We start from the raw sequence: 23,463 nt of genomic DNA, 5'->3' as shown, positions 1-23,463 counted from the left end.
TCCCAATGGTAGAACCAAATTACTTTGTCTACAAAATAAAATTGGATAAAAACCCTTGTAGTTGCAGTAGTATATTACCTTCTAATGATACCTCTCCGAAGGGAATCTTTTTCATTCATGTATCAGAGGGGTAGCCGTGTTAGTCTGGATTTGTAAAAAGCAACAGAGAGTCCTGTGGCACCTTTAAGACTAACAGATGCATGCATGCATCCGACGAAGTGGGCATTCACCCACGAAAGCTTATGCTCCAATACATCTGTTAGTCTTAAAGGTGCCACAGGACTCTCTGTTGCCTTTTTCATTCATGATCACACTGATTTGGGTGTATGTCATATGGCATGTAGTTTAAAAATCAAATAACCAGAAGAGGAGGGAGGATGTTGTAAGAAAGTTGGCCTGATGGACTTATACTGTATGTACACTTTTTGTGAACTGTTGAGAAAGTGCCTTTTCTTACCGTTGCAGGGTAAAAATAAGAATACAATCGAAAATGGAAAATATAGAAGTACAGAACACACAATGTGGTAAGATCTCTGGAATAACTTGTCATGTCTGAATCTGTTTTTCACTGTTTTACCAGACTCTGATGGTAGCTGGGCTACCATGGGGATAGGTGACTGTTGGATGAATTTGCTTGTGCCTTGCTACTATATTCATATATTTGGATTATATGTTGTGATGAAGATACTAGACAAAGCTAATGGCATAGTTCAGACACTAAATTGTGTCCATATGAAATCACATGTTTTTGATAATTATTGTTTCCACATTTATCTCTATTTTCATTTAACCATTTATATTCCTTGAAATCACCAAAGCATTGTGAGTTTTAAGAGAAATTCAGTAGCTACTATTAACAGAAGTGGTAAAATAATTATTAATAAAGTCACCTTGATAGCACACTCAAGACCTTAAAGGCCAGATTTTCAAAGGTATTTAGGCATCTAAAGATGCAGATATGTGCTTAGTGGAATTTTTGAAAGCACATAGGCATTTAACTCTTATGGGAGTTAGATGTATAGGCACTTTTGAAAATCCCACTAGGCACCTCTCTGCATCTTTAGGTGCCTAAATCTGACCATATCTTCTCAACAGTTCATCTGTCCTTAGGATGTGGTCCAACTCCCAGTGCTAGTTGGATTAGTCTCTTAATTATTGAGATTATGTCCTGGTTGGTGGTGAGTGTCCTAAACTCACTCTTGCTGAAGACAATTGAAGGGCACTCGGCACCTGGCAGGATTGAGCCCTAAAAGAGAATTTTCTATACCAAACACCCAGCTTCTCCTGATTTGTCCTTGAAGGTTTTATTTATACAGTACATTGTCATGATCAAGATTTTAGACCCAGCATTTGATGTAATTTATAATTATAATTGAATGGGGAAAGTCCTCTAAATTCTGTTCTTTGAAAGTCCTGTGGTGATGGGCATGTGGTGACAGAGACAGGCAGAGGATGCTGCTGGGGTCCCTAGTCACAAACTTGCATACAGGCAGAGTGAGTGACGTGGTCATTTGTCACTGACTACAGAGCAGCCCTCTTTAAGAATAGTGCTTCACTTCCCAATCCAGAGAAAGGGGAGGAAAGGATCCCTAAACATCATTCACTCCATTATCAGCTTGCTAGTGTGCTGCAACTATCTGGTCATCCAGTTGTGTGGTAAAAAACAATATCACACAAAAAATACTGAACTCTGCATCCAAAAATGTCTACACTCTTTCTGATGATGCTGGTGGGCTCAAAAGGCATACTGCACTCATTTGAAAAAAATTTGTCAAATATAACATCGATGTAGCTGCACTTGCTGAAACGTCTCCCAGGTAATAACAATCTTGAAGAGTTCGGTGCTGGATACACATTCTACTGGATAGGCATGTTCGCGGAAGAGAGGTCACTATCAGGGATAGGCTTTGCTATTCGGACATTTATTGCATGCGCTCTTGATTGTGTACCAAAAGGAATAAATGATCTCCAGATGATCCTTTGCCTCACCTTGACATGTGTATGTCATGTAACAGTCATCAGTGCATATGTACCTATGATGACATGTTCTGATGATGTCAAAGAAAAATTCTACAAAGACTTCGACAAGGCCATAAAATCAGCTCGTCAGCACGACAAATTTAATCATTCTAGGTGACTTTAATGCCAGAGTTGGTCACAGTCACAAAGCTTGGCCAAAAGTAATTGGTAAATGTGGTGTGGGGAAAGAGCACTTAAATGGCGCACTGTTCTTTACAAAGTGCATGCAGAACCAGCTAGTCATCACAAACATGATATTTCAACAAAGCACAAAACAACATGAATGCATTTCCACTCTGGTCATTGGCATTTTATTGACTATGTCATATGGCAATGTGACCATTGGGATATCAAAATCACCCATGCACTGTGGGGAGCATGCATGTGGTCTGATCATCTGTACGAGATGCAAAATGACACTTATCTTGCAATTAAAACAGCACCAGTGTTGTCAATCTGAATTACCCATGCTCGAAGTGCAAGCGTTGAAATCTGAGCTCGCATGTACAAGGCTTGTTAAAGAATTTGATGAAGTTCTTTATATGCTTTCTCAGGCGGACACAATAAACATTGAGTCTTCCTGGTCATCTTTTAAGGAAACAATGTTTGATGCACCTTAAAGAAGCAGGGCCAGCTCCAGGCACCAGCTAAGGAAGCAGGTGCTTGGGGCGACCAATACAAAGGGGCGGCAGTCCGTCCGCTATTGGGGCGGCACGTCCGGGTCTTCGGCGGCGGTTCCCTCAGTCCCTCTCTTCCTCTTTGAGCTGCCGCCGAAGAGGAAGAGGAGGGAGTGAAGGATCCGCCGCCCAACTGCCGCTGAAGAATGGAGCGGCGCGATTGATCTGCCGCCGAAGTGCCGCCAATTGGCTTTTTTTTTTTTCCGCCGCTTGGGGCGGCAGAAAACCTGGAGCCAGCCCTGTAAAGAAGTTCTTGGCTTTATAAAGACGAAGCATCAGGACTGGTTTGATGAAAATGATGCTGAGATAAAGAAACTCCTGACATCCTTGTATGGTCTTCACACATTATGGTTAAATGATAAAAACTCATCTATTAAAAAGTTCTTATTCCTATACAAAGTGCAATGTGCAAGCTAAGCTTCACCACAGGAAAAATAGCTGGTGGAAAATGAAAGCTAATGGTACCATCTGCATCCCTATCTGGAATGCAGATGAGTCACTGCTGCTGACTTATTGTGGACAAATTCTCAAAAGATGAGCTGAACACTTTATTAAGGTTCTGAACTTCCCATCCACCGCATCAGCTGTTGATGGTTTGAATAACTTCCAATTCATGACCAACTTGTAATTCCACTGAACATATCTGAAGTATGGAAAGCTGTTAAGCAAATGTCAAACGACAAAGCAACAGGTCCAGATGGTTCCTGCAGAGATCTTCAAATGTGAGAGCCATGACTTGTCAGGAAGCTCACTGGCCTCTACTAAAAGTTTTTAGAACAGGAAACTGCCACAGGAACTTAAAGATGCCAGTATTATTCACCTTTATCAAAGCAAAGCATTCGTGCATCTTGTGATAACCATCGTGGCATTTTGTTCCTTGCCACTGCAAGAAAGATATTCACCTTAGTCATGCTAAACTGGCTGATTATCAACTAGCAGGGAAGATATTGCCTGAAATCCAATGTTGCATCTGTCCTGGGTGTGATACTTAAGATGGGATCTTTTTACTCTGGCAAATTCAGGAGAAATGTCATGAACAGAATCAAGACCTATATATAGGTTTTGTTGATCTTACTAAGGCCTTTGACTCTATAAATTAAGATGGCCAGTGCAGAGTTCTCCACAAGTTCAATTGCTCTGATAAGTTTGTCAACATTATTAAATTTTTTCATGCAGGAATGCAGGTTTGTGTTCTTGACCAAGGCTGCTTCTCAACTCCTTATGTTGTCACCAATGGAGTAAAACAAGGCTGTTTTTTTTCTCTGACATTATTTAGCATCATGTTTGCAGCTGTTTTTTAATAGATACATTCAGAGACATTGGTTATGGTATTTATATGAAGTACCACATAGATGGAGGTGTCTTGAATCTGCATCTCCTGCATTCAAATATAAAAGTTATGAAGACAGTTATTCATGAATTACAAAAAGAACAGGAGTACTTTTGGCACCTTAGAGACTAACCAATTTATTTGAGCATAATTTGTTAGTCTTTAAGGTGCCACAAGTACTCCTGTTCTTTTTGCGGCTACAGACTAACACGGCTGCTACTCTGAAGCCTGTCATGAATTACAGTTCACTAATGGCTCTGTTTTATTGGGCCATAACCTCAGGGACATTCAGTTGCTGACTGACTGCTTTGCGCATGCAGCAAAATGTTTTGGCTTAACGATCAGCCTAAAGAAGACAGAAATCATGGTTCAGCCTCGACCAGGAAGTACTGCAACTACTCCAGTTGTATTCATTGATGATGTACCTGTCAAGGTCATTGACAGTTTTCCTACCTAGGCAGTGTTGTTTCATGAGATGCGGTGATTGATGATGACGACATTATGAAGTGCATTGGGACAGCCAGTAACGCCTTCAGAAAACTTCAACATCATCTCTGGAATGAACGAGATGTCAGACTGCAAACAAAAATTGATGTTTATTGCACCATTGTTATCACCTCACTGTTCTACGGCTGCATTATTTGGACTATATTGCTGCCCTGTAAAATGCATGGACCAGTTCCACCTACAATGACTGTGTGGCGGATGGTGGGAATTTTAATGGCAAGACTTGGTTCCAAACACTGACGTCCTTGAGTGCTTCAACATCAAAAGCATTGAAGCTTTTATAGTGAGAGTGCAGTTTGAGATGGTATGGTCATGTGGTCCATATGTCTGACAGCAGAATACCGAAGGCCATCTTCTACAGAGAATTGCAGACTTGAACTTGTTTTAGGGGCAGACCAAGAAAATGTTACAAAGACACTCTGACGGCCCACCTCCAGTCTTGTAATGTTGACCTCAACATTTGGGAGCTCTTAGCCCACAATAAGACCTGATAGCGGCAGCTCTGCCACCTTGGACTGAAAGACTTCGAGAGCTCACAGATTGCTGCAATGAAGGAGAGACGTGTGATGATGTGTAAAGCTAAAAGCAATGCACCTTCATCTGCAATTGTTTTTACCTGTGGCATTTGTGGATGGGGCAGCAGGTCTGAAATTGGTCTTTGGACTCATCTCAGGACCCACAATAAATGATTGTAGCTCATCTGTTGAATTTGATGGGAGACTCCATTATCATCAATCATAGAAAAATAATAATAATTAATACAGATACCATTAATTTGGGGAGGCCCAACAAATACATAGTTCTTTTGTCTAAAGGCTGGTTCTGCAGTGACATTTAATTGTAATATTCCTGGAAATATGCAGAAACAAAGTGATAAAATCAGCTACTGTATAAAGTGATTGTTTTTATTAGTGTTAGATAAAAATAGCCACATTAATTTCATCTCTAATGTAAAACACTATAAACAAAGGCAAAATTGGTTGGAAAATCGTCTGTATTTTAATCTTCTAAAATAGTGTTACAAACAATGGAAGATTTAAAAAAAATAGGGTCAATCCAGTATTCCTTAATAAATCAAAATTTGTTCTGGTCCTGATCCAGGATTAAATTCTGCTAGTAGAGATCACATTCTGTGGATGAAATCTTGGCCCTGTTGCAGTCAATGACAAAACACCAATTGACTTCAGTGGGGTTTCAATGGGGATTTCAACCTGTATGTCTTTCATTATTCCATATTCTCTGTTTAAATTAATTTTGCAGCTAGAGAACAACATTGTTACTGAAGGCAATAAGGTGAATATGAAAAGGGGATTGTTCCATTAGCAAATAAAATAATCATCTAGTAACAAAAACTACTTAGAGACACATTTTTGGGCTGTGCATAACTTTTATTGCTAGGTGGGGGGAAAAAAAGATTCAATTTCAGATTGTTCTTTTTTTCTCTTCAAAATAGAAGATGGTGCCATATTTTTATGAGTCTTAACATAAAAATTAATCGTCAATTTAAAAAGGTGCATTCAAAAGAAAACATACATGTTTCCTGTGAAATTCTTCTAAAACTGTTTTTTTCCTCAAAGAGATGAAGACAGATCTGAATTTACTTCTTGAATGTCTTAAATACCAAATGGACAGCCCTGCTTCTCAAAAAGAGGCCTTGATCACTATTTATTCAATCTGCCAACAAAACAGTAAGAAGTATTCTACCATGACATTTCGACTGGGGCATTTGTTATTTCCTGTCTGGGATATTTGAATATGGTAATACTAGAAAAAAAAATCATAGTACATATTAAGCATTGTCACTTTTTAAAATAATGTCTAGGAGTCATAAGACTCTGTAAAGGCATAAAATCTTGGAAACATGTATTCCATACTGCTGATTGTTTTTGGATTCCCAAATTAGTACCTAAGATAAATTTCCCTTTTTGTTCATTGTGTCTGCATATGCAACAGGTGATGCAAGTGATTATTTCCGAGAGATTGGTGGTTTGATGTTTGTAAGTGACCTTGCAAAGTCAAGTGTGCATTGCATAGTAAAGGAAGCAGCCTTATTTACATTAGCAGTTGTAATGGAGAGTAATGGTAATGTATACTTTTATTTATTTTTCCAAGTTCTATATCACTGCACTTTATTGTTCCTGAAAATTTAAGATTTCCTCCTCCTGCCTGTATTTATCATATCAACCAATGGTTTAATGTAGTTTTAGATATATTTATTTATCAGGTTACAACAGATACCAGCCTGACAAATGGGACCAGATTCTTGACTCTGCTGTTCCATACTTGCTCCATTCTGGAAGCTCAAAGGGGCCATAAAGCCAGCTTAAATGGCCATCTGAGAATTCCTCTGGTTTGGGGGAATCCCTTGGGTGGAGTGGCTGGTGCTACATCACCAGCCCCACTTATAGGCTCTGGTGTAGAGGGCATGGGTGAGCAAAAGCAGGGTGGTGCACTTCTTCAGTCTCCCACTGTCATGATGGTCTGAGATTGCTCAGTATCATGCCTCAGAACTGGCTCCAGGATCAGGAAGTAGCAAATAGCTCTTTTGCAGCCCTCTTCCCTCAGAGGCACCTAGCACATACTGGTCACAACTGAGGATCTAGGCAAAGACCTGCAGGTTACTTATCAAGTTACATTGAAAATTACTGACAAGTGGATTTGAGAATTGATCCTTCAGAGTGAGTCTGGAAGCTACACTCTGCCTAGTAACTGTTAAACTGTTGCTAGGTAAGATGAATTTCTAATGTCCTATGTCTTGAAACAGATATCCCAGAACTTCTGAATTAGTGCCATGCCATGAGGAGGGAAATTAGAATGGGAGCTTTCAAGTAGACCTGATACTTTGTTCCATAAAATGACCCAATTATGGTTAGTTTATGTATCACCTTGTTTGGGGGAAAGGTTGCTGTCAGTCACATCTATGGAAGGGTCAATAGACTTTTCAGTCTGGCTCTCAGATATGTTGGTTGGGGGAAGGGAGGAGAGGAAATTTTGCCTTACAAATAAGTAATGGTATGAAATATTTAAATTTTAATATCTGATTCAGTCCTGAAAATTGTTTTTCTCTTGACAGCCTTTCAGTATAGGTCAGTCTGTATATTTTAGACAGAATCTTTTTATCAGTCTGTAATTTGTAGACTTTATTGCCTAAATAAATAGAAATTGTAAATGGCTTAATAGGAATTAATATACCGATAATTCATTTTCTAATTTCAGTTTACTGTCAACAAACTTTGTGTACATCTGAATTGTTTGAAGACCTCATTTTCCTCTTAACTAATAAGAGTTCTAGTGTGAATTTGAAAAGAATGTCTGTTTATGTTATATTAGTACTGGTTTCAAATAACAGTAAGTATTTTGCATTCACTTGTAAAAATGCCATTAAATTATTAATACTATGTAACTCATTTTAAAACACACTGCTGGTTATCAGCCCATACTGTTTATCATGACTTCAAGATTTCATTAATATTTTGTACGATTAGTATATAAAGATTAATTGTGACACAGATTACTTTTAGGTGATCTCAAAATCAGTTACAAGTAGATCAAATATTAGCAGGGTTTTTTTTAAATGTTGAAAGTACTTTATCTTATTTGTGTAAGAAACTTGCATGTAGTTTTTAGCAAAACGTAATGCAAAATGAGGGTTTCTCACATTTTGTAGAGAAATTGAAACATAACAATTGATCTTTATTAATTACTATTTGTATTACAGTAGCACCCAGAGGGACCCATACTTCTGGGCTCTGTACAAACGTATGGTTTAAAACACAAAGTAACAATTAATTTAGAAGTTCTTGTAGTTTATAAAAATTGAAGAACATAGTTAGCACTTTTTGTTGCTATACAGTTAAGGGTGAAAGTACATAACACATTGTTCATTTGTACATGGTTTACTAAGGGAGCTGAAGTAAAACTGAACTATTTAAATGGCATTTAAAGTATTAATACTTTGTTTAAAATTATGTATTGTCTCTTCCAATACTGGCATATGGTCATTTATAGAGAGTGGGCAAACTCACATCAGAGAAACAGGCTGCATTGGTGTTCTGCTACAATTATTCAGGTAAATAAACAGTTTTTGTTAAGATATAAAGTAACAGACTATTTAGGTCCTAAGTCATCTTTGCCATTATGTTTGCTTTTTTCTTAACAGAACAACTCTTTCAATATCTGAGATGAATCTGTCAGATGAAAATATTAATCAGTATTATCAGCTGTGGTCTTCAGTCTGCAGTACTCTGTGTGCATGTGTTAATAATCCTCAAAATGGTAACTATTATTAAATAATTGTATAACATAAGATGATAGTTAACATAAAAAGAACACTTTTCAAAAGTGACATCTGACTTCCATTTTCTAGCATGTCTATAAACGTAACTAGATATTATATTTAGATTTTTGTTGTTGTTTGTTTTACATCTCTACAGAAGACAATCAAATCACTTGCTGTTCAGTTTTTCCACATGCAAAAGACTGGCTCCAAAGTTGCATAAAGCCTGAGATAGTTCGTCCTATTTGTTCATTTATTGGACTTACAGTTGCTAATAATTGTAAGTACATGACATCCTGTCAACAATTTAGATTTCATGGAACTACATTTCATTGGAAACAATAATTAAATTTTAAATTTCTTCCTCTTTCCCTATCTCCCCAGATTCATTCACTGATCTTCCACCTTCTTTGCAGAAGGCATGGATCAGCTGCCTCTGTGTCATTGTCCCTTCTCCTCCAAACCTCACAGAGGACACTTACAGGTCCAGGGTTTGCACTGGGCGAAGAGGTAGGGTGAGCAAGAGGCAGGAGTAGGCATTCACATCATCCCCCTACTGGTCTCATGGAGATTCCTAGGAAAAAATAATCCAGGTTCTGGTAGATCAGCTCCAATGGAGCCATTCTGCTGGAGTGGGGAGGTAGAGTGCTGGGGGCCAGCTAGTCATGAATCATTTTGCTTAGAGGTATCCAGCTTGCGAGAATATCTCTCTCTGTGTATATTTCTCTTATGAAACCTCTCTGGAATTTTCAGTAAGATGGTTACTGTCAGTAGTAATCTTAGAAATACCAACTGTAATTAAAAACTTCGCATTGAAGAAATTATTGCTCTAGACTCTATTTAGTCATTTTCCTCGAAGAGTGCAGCATAGGTGTAAAAATGCTACCAGATCAGTATAGTAGTGTTTTGCATCCACTTTGTGCTGGGTAAGTGACTAAACAAGGTGCAGGGCAACAAAGAATCAGGCTCTTTGTTTTCAAATATAGTTCAGTTTAAACATGGTGAGAAATATTTCTCATTTATATTGCTTTCCTGAGGTAAATGGATGCAGTTTTCTTTTAAAAGCACCTTTGCCTTTGGTGAGTCTTTCTCTAAGGATTCTGTCCTTTCTTTGTCTCTTGCCACCACTTGGTTATACCACAAGAGAACATTGCATCAGAACAAACATCATAGATACTTTTATGGTCCCCAGTCCCTTCTGATATTTTTTTCATGTGCGTTTCCAAAATGCTTTTCTGTTGAGCTAATCAATTATTTTATTATTAAATAGAAGTTAGGTAAGATACGATTCAAAAGACACTCTCTTTACCTATAAGATATATAAAAGCTGATGGTATGCGGGCTTTATTCACTAGCAGTTTTGTCACACCATCCTTCTCTATTTCAGTGCATTCCTTTAGGCTCTGTCCAGCAGACTGTAAGTGTCCTACTTTGGAACAATCTTTCGCTTAGAGGGCTTTGTGTGGTTCCTTTGCACATGGTGACATTTACTTTAAGGGCTAGATTCTGATATCTTTACTCATGTCGAGTAGTACCTTACTCCACAAATAGTCCCATTAGCTTCAAGTTAGTAAAATCTGTAAAATTCTTTGGGCGCCATTTTGATTTTCCAAAGGTAAGTTCATCATTATTACAACACAGAAAATAGTGGCTATAACTAAATGAAATCAAGCAGAACACCAGTACATTGTTTACATGTGTATATTATGCTTGTATATTTTCTATAATTCTTATGAAAAATACATTTCTAAATTTGCCATCTCTTCTATATTTCCAATTTTGATTATGTTGTATTGATGGAATTGCGTTTGATGGCAGGAAAATTAGCATACACACAAAAAATCATTACCACATTGCTTTATTAATATTGTTTTAGTTAATAGAGATATAAATGTTGCAATTCAGTATTTATTCTTTTTTTCCTTAAGCATATGTACAGGAATACTTTGTTTCTGTTGGTGGATTAGACATATTAGCTGAAGTACTTATCAAGCTGGTCCGTGATTCATCTAGAAGCTACTCAAGCGCAAAACTTGCAGTAGTGGTAACAAAGACTTTAGATGCTTGCATTGCTGATAACTGTAAGTGAATGGACCCCAAACATTTTTATATCTATGTATGGTATTTCTAGAAATAAATTAGTAGGGCTAGATTTTAGAAGAAAAGTATGTAGATGGGCATGAAATGGCAAGTAAGTGTACATATATTGCACATGTAAAACTGTGTTTTGCACATGTCAGAATTTCCTAAACAGTCTCCAACTGAAATTAGAAAGAGTGAAGAAAATGTACCTGCACCTGTTGGGATTTGCAGAGACATGGGGGTGTGACTAACAGCTTGATTTTTAGCACATAGATACACAAACAAATTTAGGTGCCCCTAAGTCTTTGGAGAAGCTTGACTTCTTTATAGGAAGCCTCTCCAGTTGTTCTATGGGGAGGATCTTATGTCTGATAAACCTAGAGTTAGATCTTCATGTCCTCTCCAATTGCAGTGAGTTCTCCATGTGCTGAATCTGGTAAAGGATTTGGGGAACCTTTCCAGAGGTCTGCACCCCAGTGTGCTGGAGAGCCCTGATTCATCAGGGCTTCTTCCGCAGCAGGATTTGGGGGATGGCACAGTGTTGGGGCTGGGAAAGAGCATTTACAGGACTGGTCCACTGAAAGGAGACGATACTGACTTCAAATGTTGGAGTGAGGGAGTGAGAGCAGGGGAGAAATGGGGGCAATCTCAAGGCTTCTTCAGGGATATGGAGGACACCCTGAAAAAGAAAATGTATTTTTGTTGCATTGTGTTGTGTACTTACTGTTTAGTTTAATTTTTGTCTCTTTAAATTATTTTATACTAATAGCTGCTGTTGGTGATGTCCTGGTAAAGTATCACATTGTGTCTAAGCTACTGAGGTTGCTGACTTCTGACACTCTGGATTCAGGAGAAAAAATTAGTATTATTCTTACAATTGGGCATTGCACAGAAGGTTGTGGTAAGATTCTGATTTCTGTTATGAATTTTGGTTTGTGGCTTTAATCACTTCAATGCCGCACTCCTCAGCAGTTTTCATTAAAATACTCAAAGCAAAATTCTTCCACATAATTTAATTCAATATTAAAATTCAAAGAAAAGGGTTTAGTTTTCTGTAGTGTTCTATCTTTGGTTTTGAAGAGCTGCTATCTCAATACAACATACAGTATCTTCAGGGTTAAAAGAAAGTAGAGTCTCATGAGGAGCACTCAAAGTACCAAATCCTGTTCACCTCATTCACATAGGGTGAAATTCACCTTGTCCAGAGGGCCAGAACAAGATACATGCATCATGTAAGTTCCACTTAAGCCCTATTTTAACTGCTCCAGTAGTACTTGGAGCATAGATGTTGTGCTGACCCTTTGCACAGGGACAAATGTCACCTATAAATAATCTTACTGAATTTAATAGCATTACTTTTGGAAATGAGAACAGGATTTTGTCTGAAATGCTTTTGCCTGACATTTTAGTGTTTGTCCAAAATAAAGTTGCCCAACTCAGACTGTCAGTTGGTACCCTGTGGCAATGAAAGCAAACTGCATGGATAGATGATTGATTGTTTATATTGTTCGCTTTTCTCTCAAGAGCACTCTGGAATCTGTCAAACAGAGAATATCTTGTAAAGCCCTAATCCTGCTTCCTTTGAAGTCAGTGGCAGTTTGACAGTTTCGACAGGAGATGGATTGGGCTGTAAAGGAACTAATTGAATCAAAGGAGGGCTTTGCTCCATGGAAAATATATTGCAAATATAAATTTTATGATCTTATAAAATAAGAGAATTTTTATTTTAATATGTTATTGTTTGCAGAGTTAAGGATTTTTTTTAAAAGAAAAGAAAAGATCCAATATAATTAGAGAGTTTAAGATCCTGTCTGAACTATAAAAATGTTTTTGGAAAGTTATGCAAATGTTAGCATGCAAATGTTAGCATAGTTTTAGAAAACACAATTTTAGACGATTACATGAATTATGCATGGGGCGACTGTTCTTTTCTTGCCCAAGGAAGAACTGATTAGATAGGCTCTGCTTACAATGCAGATTTCGAACTGGAGTAAGCCAGACAGTTGTAAATCATAGTTTACACTATGCACATGTACATGAGAGGTTTGCACGAATGCAGCTACCTTAGTGCAAAAAACAAACAAACCAAAAAACAGAACAACCAACAACCCTAATGAAAAATAAGGCCCTAGTCAACAACTGAAATTCACTTGGGTCCCATTTAATAAATATACAGGTTTTTTACTAACTTAAACTCTAGATTTTTTTTAATGCAGACTTTTAATTATGGATCGCTCTGTATTTTTCACTTGAATTAGCAGTATTTACTTTTTAGCTGACTCAATCCTTATTGGATTTGCTTATACTACTACTGAAATTTTAGAAGTGACTGTTTCATACAGTAAGTTAGAAGTTATGAATCGTCCCTAATTGCTTCCTAAACTGGACAAAAAATAAATAAAGCAATTCATATAAAGTAGTTCATGCATTATACGGAAATTACCCAGATACGATTTAATGAATTTGGCTCATGATAAAAAGAAACATTTTGCTGAATTTTATTTAAAGTTATTTATACTGTCTTCTAAAGATAATGTAAGAAAACTGTGAAACCATGGTACAAGTTAGAAACTGATTTATTTTCCTTTAATGCTAATCTTCTTTAGAAGAAAATCAGTATGATCTGCTTAAGAACAATGGCCTTCCACTTATGATTCAGTTATTAACAGAGTCTCAGGATGAAGAAGTAAACAAAGCTGCTACTTTTGTGCTGCAAAATTGCAAGCAAATCAGTAAGCTTATTGTTGTTTTAAAAAAATGAAATTCATTGTTCTCAGTATTTAAGATTTGTAAACCTTCAAAATAATTATAACTGTAGCAGGTTGGTGATGCAGTGCACTTCAGTAACCTTTGTTTTCCTTGGGAGTAGTTGTATATTTACCACCATAGAGTGATTATAACATTTAGGGGGGTGAAAGAAAAATTGCAGAGATTCAGTTGAATGCAAAAATGTGCGGGCATAATCTGTGAACAAAAGGCTGATTCCCTTTAAATTATAGGGTTGCCAACTTTCTAATTGCACAAAACTGAACACCCTTGCCCCCCCGCCTCACTCCCGCTCAGTCCATCCCCCTTTCTTGCATCGCTTGCTCTCCCCCACCCTCACTCACTCCTTTTCACCGGGCTGGGGCATGGGGTTAGAGTGCAGGAGGGATTGAGGGCTCCAGCTGGGGATGCTGGCTCCAGGGTGGGGTCAGAAATGAGGGGTTCTGGGTTGGGGCAGGGGTTGGGGTGTGGGAGGGGTTATGGGCTCTGGGGTTGGACCAGAAATGAGGGGTTCAGGGTGTGGGAGGGGGTTCTGGGCTGGGACAGGGAGTTGGGATGTGGGAGAGGGCTCCAGCTGGGGTTGCGGGCTCTGGGGTGGGATCAGGGATGAGGGGTTTGGGGTACAGGAGGGGGCTTAGGGATGGGGAGTTTGGAGGGTGGGAGTGAGGGCTGAGGTAGGGGGTTGGGGTGCAGGCTCTGGGAGGGAGTTTGGGTGTGGGAGCGGACTCCAGGCTGGGGCAAGGGGTTAGGGTGTGGCAGGGGGTGCAGGGTGCATGCTCTGGGAGGGAGTTTGGGTTCTGGAGGGGGCTAAGGGTTCAGGCTCCAGGAGGGAGTTTGGGTGTGGGAGGGGGCTCAGGACTGGGGGTTGGAGTGTGGGGTGCAGGCTCCGGGAGAGAGTTGGGGTGCAAGAGGTCTGGGGCAGGGGGTTGGGGTGCAGGCTCCTCTGGGCGGTGCTTACATCAGGTGGCTCCCAGGAAGCAGCAACATGTCCTCCAGCTCCTAGGCGGAGGCGTGGCTAGGCGACTCCACGCGCTGCCTCCGCCCGCAGGTACCGCCCTCACAGCTCCCATTGATCGCGATTCCCATCCCATGGGAGCTACGGAGCTGGCTTTCAGGGCAGGGGCAGCACGCAGAGCCCCCGTGGCTGCTCCTACACCTAGGAGCTGGAGGGACATGCCGGCCGCTTCCTAGGAGCCGCACAGAGCTGCGTAGGGAGCCTGCCAGCCCCACGCCAACCGGACACCTGGCAACCCTATTAAATTAGCTCTGCAAGGGTAGCCTTGGCCTCACTCCAACCTGTGATACTGTCTTTAGAGACAGAACTGGTTTTTAGCAGCAAGTGGAGTCCTATATAGGTTAATTTGTAGACATATATAGGTTAATATAGACATATATAGGTTAATCCTATATTGATTAATTTGTAGACATAACTCCACCAACCGTTTAGGTGCTGATTCTTTCTACTGCTTATATTAGGTAAAAATAATAGAATTGACAGTTATGGCAAGATGTTATACTCTTTTCAGTGTGTTCTGTGGCTGAGTTTTGTTTGTTGTTTTTTATAAATGAGATGTGGTCAAGCATTTTTTCAGTGCCGTGACCTGAATGCAACAGATTCATTAGAAAACTCTATTTTATCTTTAATTTACTTATAAAAATATATTTGTAACATTCAGTTTGTTCTAACATGTGAACCAGTTTTTATAAGCCCAGGTTCTTCTTTGAGTGCTTGCTCATATCGATTCCAATTAGGTGTGCGCGCACCGCATGCACGGCCGTCAGAGAACTTTTACCCTAGCAACACCCGGTGGGTCGGCCGTGGAGCCCCCTGGAGTGGCGCCTTCATGGCACTGGATATATACCCCAGCCGACCCAGCGCCCCCTCAGTTCCTTCTTACCGCCTGTGACAGTCGTTGGAACTGTGGAGCTCGGCTTTGCTGCTCTCCACTCTCCCTAGCATTTTTCCTCTCAACAGTGTTAATAGTTTAATAGTTTATAGTTAGTATAGTTATAGAGTTTTTATATAGTTATAGTGTAAATAGTTCTACTTAGCGGGTTGTCAGGGATCTTCCCTCCTCCCCACCGGTAGCTTGGGTTCATGCCCAAGGTTCCGGGCTTTAAACCCTGCGCATCCTGCTCCAAGCCCATGCCAACGGACGACCCCCATGACTCTTGCCTAAAGTGTCTGGGGGAATCTCATCAGATCGAGAAGTGCAGGATCTGCAAAGGTTTTCGGCCCTGGACTAAAAAGGAGTGGGACTTTCGTTTGCGACAGCTCCTCATGGAGGAGGCTCTTAGCCCTTAACCTCCAGCACCACGCCAAGACCCGGCACCGAGCGCTTCGGTGCATAGTGCCCCGGTGGCAACAGTAGGAACTGCACCGCGGTCGGACTCTGATAGAGACCCGCAGCACCGGCGTTCCCCGGCACCGCAACTGACATCATCGGTCCGGCACCGCTCCCACTCGCCTGGTCACAAGTGGCACCGTAGACCGGAAAAGGCTGGCCCACCTCAGCAGACACCAGCCTCCCTGGATCCACCCTCGGCGCCGCATCCCGTAGAGGAGCGGCCGGGGCACAAGTGCTGACTTCAGCACTGTTGACTCCGGCACCGAGAGCGGAGCCGTTGAGACTGGTGCGTCTGGATTCCCCGACACGTAGTGTGGTTGAAGTCCAGTTGCCATCGACTCCAGACACATTTGCGACTGCAAGGGATCTGATTGCTATGACAGCGTCAGTATCCCCTCAGCAGACAAAAGCACCGGTTCCTGCTCGTCTGGTCCCATCCCGGGGCAAGCTGGCCCTTATCCACCCAGCACTGTCAGTTAAGCCACGGCACCGTTCCCACTCCCGACGCCGCTCGCAGTCTCGACGTCACTCGCAGTCCCGGCACCGCTCTCCTTTGCGGCGCTGGTCATACTCACGGCACCGATCAGACTCCTGGCACCGTTCTCGGCACCCCTCTGTACGCCGGTCACCGTCCAGGAGCAGATCTCAGTCCAGACGCCACTCCCGATGACGATCACCATCGAGGACTAGGTCCAGACCCCTGCACCGATCTAGGATCACAGTACCGTTCCCCCTCGCGGCGGCGCTCTCCATCTTCCCGGTACTGATCTCCATCGTGTCGACGTGATTTGGTGCAGACCCACTCGGCACCACCCTGGCCATCGTGCTCCACCTCTCGTTCAACAGAGTCGGACACGGGGTCATGTCTATACGACTGCCGCCACTTGGCTCACAGCCGTCTGAACTCAGGGGCTGCTCATTGGCAGGCGCAGGGACAAGGTCCGGTCCAAGGGTCTACTCAATGGCCCTTTTGGACGCCCTGGGCGTACCACCAGGCCCAGGGTGCTCCGTCAGGGGCTTCTTGTTCAGCTCCCTCCGAGCCGTGGGTGCCAGAGGCCACCGTCAGCCGTCCGGCTCCTGAGCAAGCGCTCCTGAGCCAATACAACTATAACTCTTGGAATTCCATGTTAAAGTTCAAGGAGCTGGTTCCTTCGGAGTCCAGAGAGGAGTTTGGGGTCTTGGTGGAAGTGGAAGAGGGCAAGACTGTGGCGAGGACTGCATTACAGGCGTTGGACACCGCAGACTCTGCCGCTCGGACCCTCTCTTCGGGCATTGCGATGAGACGTATATCTTGGCTGAAGCTTCCGGCTTACCACCGGAGCTTCAGCAAACATTACAGGATCTCCCCTTTGATGGAGAGGGCCTGTTTTCAGACAAAACTGACTCGAAGCTTCAGAGCCTCAAGGACTCAAGGGCCATAATGCGATCGCTGGGGATGCATACACCGGCTACCCAGCGGAAGCCATTTAAGCCTCAGCCCCAACGCTCCTATCCTCCTCCTCGGCCGAGGAAGGACTTCTATAGGAGGCAGGGGCGTAATACCAGGAGGAAACCCTCCAACCACCAACCCGGCCGAAGCCCTTCAGCGGGCCCTAAGCAAAACTTTTGAAGGGACGCTCGAGGACGATGTACCGGACCTCGGTCAGGATCCTACCCCACCCTTCCTGAATCGTTTATCCTGTTTCCACCATGCTTGGTCCCTTATAACCATGGACCGTTGGGTTCTTCGCATGGTGGAAAGGGGATACTCTCTCCAATTTTCTTTCTTTCCACCCTCCCTCACCGTCCCTCTTCAGGGACCTGTCCCTCTTCAAGGACCCTTCTCACGAGCAACTCCTCATTCAGGAGATTCAAACGCTCCTATCCATGGGGGCGATCGAGGAGGTTCCAAAGGAGCTAAGGGGCAAGGGGTTTTACTCCCGTTACTTCCTAATACCCAAGACAAAGGGCGGGCTTCGGCCTATCCTGGACCTGCGCGGACTCAACAAATTCATGGTAAAGTTGAAGTTCCACATGGTCTCCTTGGGTACCATTATACCTTCCCTGGATCCCTGTCGCCGCCCTCGACATGAAGGATGCATATTTCCACATAGCAATCCATCCGGCACACAGATGCTTCCTCTGCTTTGTGGTCAACCGCGAACACTACCAGTTCACGGTCCTTCTGGTCGGCCTTTCCACAGCCCCCCGGGTGTTCACCAAATGTTTGGCAGTCGTGGCAGCCTCCCTTCGTCAGAGACGGATACAGGTATACCTGTATCTCGACGACTGGCTCATCCGAGGTCGCACCAAAGAACAGGTGCAATCCCACGTTCAACTGGTCACGGACACGTTTTCTCAATTAGGTCTTCTCATCAATGCAGCGAAGTCGACTCTAGAACCAACCCAGAGAATAGAATTCATCGAGGGGATCCTAGATTCCGTGCGTGCCTGAGCCCTCCTGCCGGACGCTCGTTTCCACTCTCTAACGGGCCTCATCCGGAGCCTTCAAAGCTTCCCAACCTCGATGCCAAGAACATGCCTGAGTCTCCTGGGTCATATGGCTTCCTGCACATACTTGACCAGACATGCCAGACTTCAGCTACGACCACTTCAGGCCTGGCTGGCATCTGTCTACCGCCCAGGTCGAGACAGCCTGAACCTGGTGGTCACTGTTCCAGAAGGGGTCCTGGCCTCCCTCCAATGGTGGCTAGACCCAAGGGTGGCATGTGAAGGAGTCCCCTTCCACACCCCTCAGCCCTCCTTGTACCTCGTCACGGACACGTCAGCCCTGGGATGGGGCGCTCACCTCGGGGACATCTGGATGCAAGGCCTATGGGCCCTGTCCGATCTCTCTCCATATCAACGTACGGGAACTGATGGTGGTGCGTCTTGCGTGCCAAGCCTTTCAGGAGCGATTGCACGGTCGTTGTGTGGCGGTCCTCACAGACAACACCACGGCTATTTTCTATATCAACAAGCAAGGGGGGGCTCGTTCCTCCCCCCTCTGTCAAGAGGCCATTCAACTCTGGGAGTTCTGCATAGCCCATTCCATTCACCTGGTGGCGTCGTTTCTCCCAGGGGTCCAGAACACGTTGGCGGACCACCTCAGCAGGTCCTTCCAATCCCACGAGTGGTCGTTCCACCCCGATGTCATCCACTCCATCTTCCTAAAGTGGGGGTTTCCCCAGGTCAACCTGTTTGCCTCACGCAGCAACCGGAAGTGCCCGGTGTCTCCAGGGCCGCTCCCCGGGCTCTCTCCCAGACGCCTTCCTACTCCCGTGGATGAGCAGGTTGTTGTACGCCTTCCCGCCATTTCCCCTTGTACACAAGGTCCTGATCAAGGCGCGCAGGGACAGATCACGACTGATTCTGGTCGCCCCAGCGTTGCCCAGGCAGCACTGGTACACCATGCTGTTAGAGATCTCGGTGGACGCCCCGATTCCGCTGCCTCTCTTTCTGGACCTGATCGCGCAAGATCGCGTCCGCCTCAGTCACCCCAACCTGCAGTCCCTCCACCTCACGGCGTAGATGCTGCATGGCTGAGCCACTCTGAACTTCTCTGTTCTCGTTAGGTGTAGCAGATCCTGTTGGGCAGCAGGAAACCTTCCACTCGGGCTACGTATATGGCTAAATGGAAGCGATTCTCATGCTGGTGCTCTCTCCACGACATGCTTCCCTTCCAAGCGTCCGTGCCTCTCATTCTAGACTATCTTCTGGACCTGAAATAGCAGGGCTTGGCGATACCATCCATCAGAGTTCACCTGGTGGCCATCTCAGTTTTCCACCCGGGAGTGAATGGCCGATCTGTCTTCGCCAACCCCATGGTTGGTAGGTTCTTCAAGGGCCTGGACCATCTATATCCACAGGTACGACAGCCTGTACCCACGTGGGACCTCAACTTGGTCCTCTCCAGACTTATGGGACCCCCGTTTAAACCTTTGGCCACATGTTCCCTGTCGTACCTCTCTTGGAAAACAGCTTTCCTTGTTGCTGTCACTTCGGCGAGGCGTGTCTCTGAGCTCAAAGCTCTTACATCGGAACCACCTTACATGATCTTCCATAAGGATAAGGTGCAGCTACGACCTCACCCTGCCTTTCTTCCCAAGGTGGTATCGACTTTTCATATCAACCAGGACATCTTCCTTCCAGTTTTCTTCCCAAAACCTCATGCCAATAGTCAGGAACAACGGCTTCACTCCCTCGATGTTCGTAGGGCTCTTGCCTTCTACACTGAATGTACGAAACTGTTCCGGAAAACGATGCAGCTCTTCGTCGCAGTAGCAGACCGGATGAAGGGTCTTCCGGTCTCCTCCCAGCGGATCTCTTCTTGGATCACATCATGTATTCATGCTTGCTATGATCTGGCCGGGATCCCGACCCCCCAGCTCACTGCTCACTCCATGAGGGCTCAAGCCTCGTCGGCAGCCTTCCTGGCCCAGGTGCCAATCCAGGAGATCTGTAGAGCTGCTACTTGGTCTTCAGTGCATACGTTCGCCTCACACTATGCCATCGTTAGACAGGCCAGAGACGATGCAGTATTTGGTAGGGTGATCCTACAATCCACGGTACTTCACACCGACCCCACCGCCTAGGTAAGGCTTGGGTCACCTAATTGGAATCGATATGAGCAAGAACTCGAAGAAGAAAAGATGGTTACTCACCTTTGTAACTGTTGTTCTTCAAGATGTGGTGCTCATATCCATTCCAAACCCGCCCTCCTTCCCCTCTGTTGGAGTAGCCGGCAAGAAGGAACTGAGGGGGCGCTGGGTCGGCCAGGGTATATATCCAGCGCTATGAAGGCACCACTCCAGGGGGCTCCATGGCCGACCCACCGGGTGTTGCTAGGGTAAAAGTTCTCCGACGGCCGTGCACGCAGCGCGCGCACACCTAATTGGAATGGATATGAGCAACACATCTCGAAGAACAACCGTTACAAAGGTGAGTAACCGTCTTATCTATGTGCAACTCTATGCCTTTATTTGTGCACACAATTATTGTGCTTGTGTGTGCAATTTGGGTAATAGTTTGTACTTAACTGCATAACTGTCTATCCAGACTACTGCAGTACCGCATATTCATATATGGGTGCATAGTTGCAAGCAGATTTTTGCTTGTAGGACTTGGGACGCTTACACTATAAGCCAGGGTTTTTGTTTGTTTGTATTTCCTACTGAATTTCCAATTTTGGGTGGACAGTGATCAAATATTACAATCAAACCTTAACGTATGGCCTGATCTTGATAAGTACTGGGAAGCTATAGCGCTCATTGAAATTCAGATCAGGTCCATGGTAAAGTCGTTTTTCAAGGAACAACTTCTACAGAAGCAAGGTTTACTATAACTGCAACTCAGTATGACCCCAGTTCAGCAAAGTACAGAAGCACATGCCTACTTTTAAGCATATGAGCAATTCCAATGGCTTCAGAGAGACTAGTTACATGTTTAAATATCTTGATGAACTGGGACCAATAGCTATAATTGCAGTTTACATTTTGAAATACATTGAAGCTATATGGAACTTTCATTCTACTTCATTATCCCCAAATTTACTATAAACAGGTTGTAATATACACTGTTACCTCGATATAACACGAATTTGGATATAACGCGGTAAAGCAGTGTTCCGGGGAGGCAGGGCTGCGCAGTCTGGTGGATCAAAGCAAGTTCAATATAACGCGGTTTCACCTATAACGCGGTAAGATTTTTTGGCTCCCGAGGACAGCGTTATATCGAGGTAGAGGTGTATATTGTAACTGAATAGTGGATTTAGGATTTTTATTTTTTAATGTTTAAGCTATTAAAAATATAAAAATGAAACATTTTTCAATATACTATTCAGTGTAGAAAGACCACATTTTTATTTTATTTTCTGCTTTACAAAGCTGAGAAATTGTCTCTGAAAATAAATGAATATTCATTAAATCTGAATGATGCAGAACAGTTGAAAATGGATCTACAGATTAAAGAGAGGAATCTAGAGGACTACTGGAAGAAAGTAAAAGAAATTTTACACAGAATAGAACTTCTTGAAAAAGAGCATGATGAGGTAGGCACATTTATTCAAAATACGGTAAACCTAAGCAAATCTCTCAAAAGAAAGCTTTCTCCTCAAGAGTTTAGGGAGAAGTAGGAGGAAATACATTAGATAATCTCAGTGAACTATAAAAGTGGGAAAGAATTGGACATCAGAGAAACTATGTCCTGCAACTCTTCCCTTTGGCATTACTGTATATTATAAAAAGATAGAGATGAGGGGAGGCACTCAGAGAAGGGAATGAATACAAAGTTGAGATCCTAGTTTTAGTGCATTGCGAGAAACTGTACAAAATATATTATATTGTAGAAAATCCAGTTTTGTAGTACTTAGTATGCAGTTAATCCAGGTTGAACAGTGTGGCAGAAAAAGAATATCCACGTTTTTTTAAGTGTCTGTAATGGGTTGTGCTCACCACCTCGGTGGCTCCTGTTGGTCACTCCAGGAATTAGCTCTGTCCTAGCCGCGGAGCACCCTCTGTGGGTGATGTCCCACCCATTGCCTGCTCGGCTGTGCTGTCTGGGACCCACGTTGCTCCCTGGCTTGCGGCGTCCTCTTCTGGACACAGCCCTCCGGCTGTGCCCCTACTCTATTCTCCCCTCTTCCAGGGGGGTATCAGCAGTCCTCAGTCTGCACCTGCTTTCGTGCAGTCCTCAGGGACAAGGCACAGTCCATCGGCCATGCTCCTCTATGGTAAGGTGCGCTGTAAGAGGGGAGGGGAGGACCCAGGCCCGCCTGTTACTCTGGGTCCCAATCCAGGACCCTCTAGCAGCAGCTTCCCATGTCCCTCCTTCAATCCCCTCTTCTCCCTGTGAACCCTGGGCCACTTCCCCTGGGCCAGTGCACCTTCTTGGCCCATTTCCACATTTGTGTGTGAAATGCCTGTGCAGTCATAATAACTTCATGCACAAATGTGTACTCAAATTAAGCATCCAAATATCTAGCTCTAAAATGTAAATGCTTACGCCTTCTTATGCTAGGACTCTGTTTATATCTTGTTTGAATTGATAGACCCAGGTAACTATCATGGTTTATTGAAAAGTAATAGTCTATATGTATTTCATATTAATTAAAATGTTTCTTATGTTTCAAGGATATATGCAGCAACTTTCAAACTGTGGAAACAGTACATAGCCATCAAAAGCAGTATCCAGCTAAAAAAGCTATATACTTTCTGTAACATAAGGGAACAAATCAGATTAAAAAAAAAAGCCTTGTAATCAACCCTGTGATAGAAATGGAGATAAAGAACCCAAATTATGCCAAGTGACAAAGCTAGAAAATAGTTGTGTGAAATGACCTAGAATCATGCTAGAAAAGCTGTAGGCATATTGGTCTGAGTGTAACAGAAAAAGATGCTGAAATATTCAGATAGAGCTCATTAATGTATACAGATTATTCAGTGTTATATAGTACTGTATCTGTCTTGTTCAGCATGCAGT

General features: G+C 43.2%; 1 protein-coding gene across 1 annotated transcript in view; it reads left to right on the top strand.

The window, feature by feature from the left end:
- The first annotated feature begins 490 nt into the window (after nucleotides 1-490).
- The window catches only part of TERB1 (telomere repeat binding bouquet formation protein 1), a 42,092-nt gene continuing 19,119 nt past the window's right edge, over nucleotides 491-23,463 (top strand). Inside the window, exons 1-11 of the mRNA XM_065416869.1 lie at nucleotides 491-524; nucleotides 6,111-6,221; nucleotides 6,487-6,615; nucleotides 7,750-7,881; nucleotides 8,542-8,602; nucleotides 8,693-8,808; nucleotides 8,967-9,089; nucleotides 10,738-10,890; nucleotides 11,661-11,792; nucleotides 13,498-13,623; nucleotides 21,870-22,033. Coding sequence (XP_065272941.1) covers nucleotides 491-524; nucleotides 6,111-6,221; nucleotides 6,487-6,615; nucleotides 7,750-7,881; nucleotides 8,542-8,602; nucleotides 8,693-8,808; nucleotides 8,967-9,089; nucleotides 10,738-10,890; nucleotides 11,661-11,792; nucleotides 13,498-13,623; nucleotides 21,870-22,033 — 1,281 coding nt within the window. The remainder of the gene's footprint in view (nucleotides 525-6,110; nucleotides 6,222-6,486; nucleotides 6,616-7,749; nucleotides 7,882-8,541; nucleotides 8,603-8,692; nucleotides 8,809-8,966; nucleotides 9,090-10,737; nucleotides 10,891-11,660; nucleotides 11,793-13,497; nucleotides 13,624-21,869; nucleotides 22,034-23,463) is intronic.

This window comes from Emys orbicularis, chromosome 14, assembly GCF_028017835.1.
Source record: "Emys orbicularis isolate rEmyOrb1 chromosome 14, rEmyOrb1.hap1, whole genome shotgun sequence".
In the NCBI taxonomy this organism is placed as follows: domain Eukaryota; kingdom Metazoa; phylum Chordata; order Testudines; family Emydidae; genus Emys; species Emys orbicularis.
Note: the sequence above shows the minus strand (reverse complement) of the source record. Positions and strands in the feature narration are given on the sequence as shown.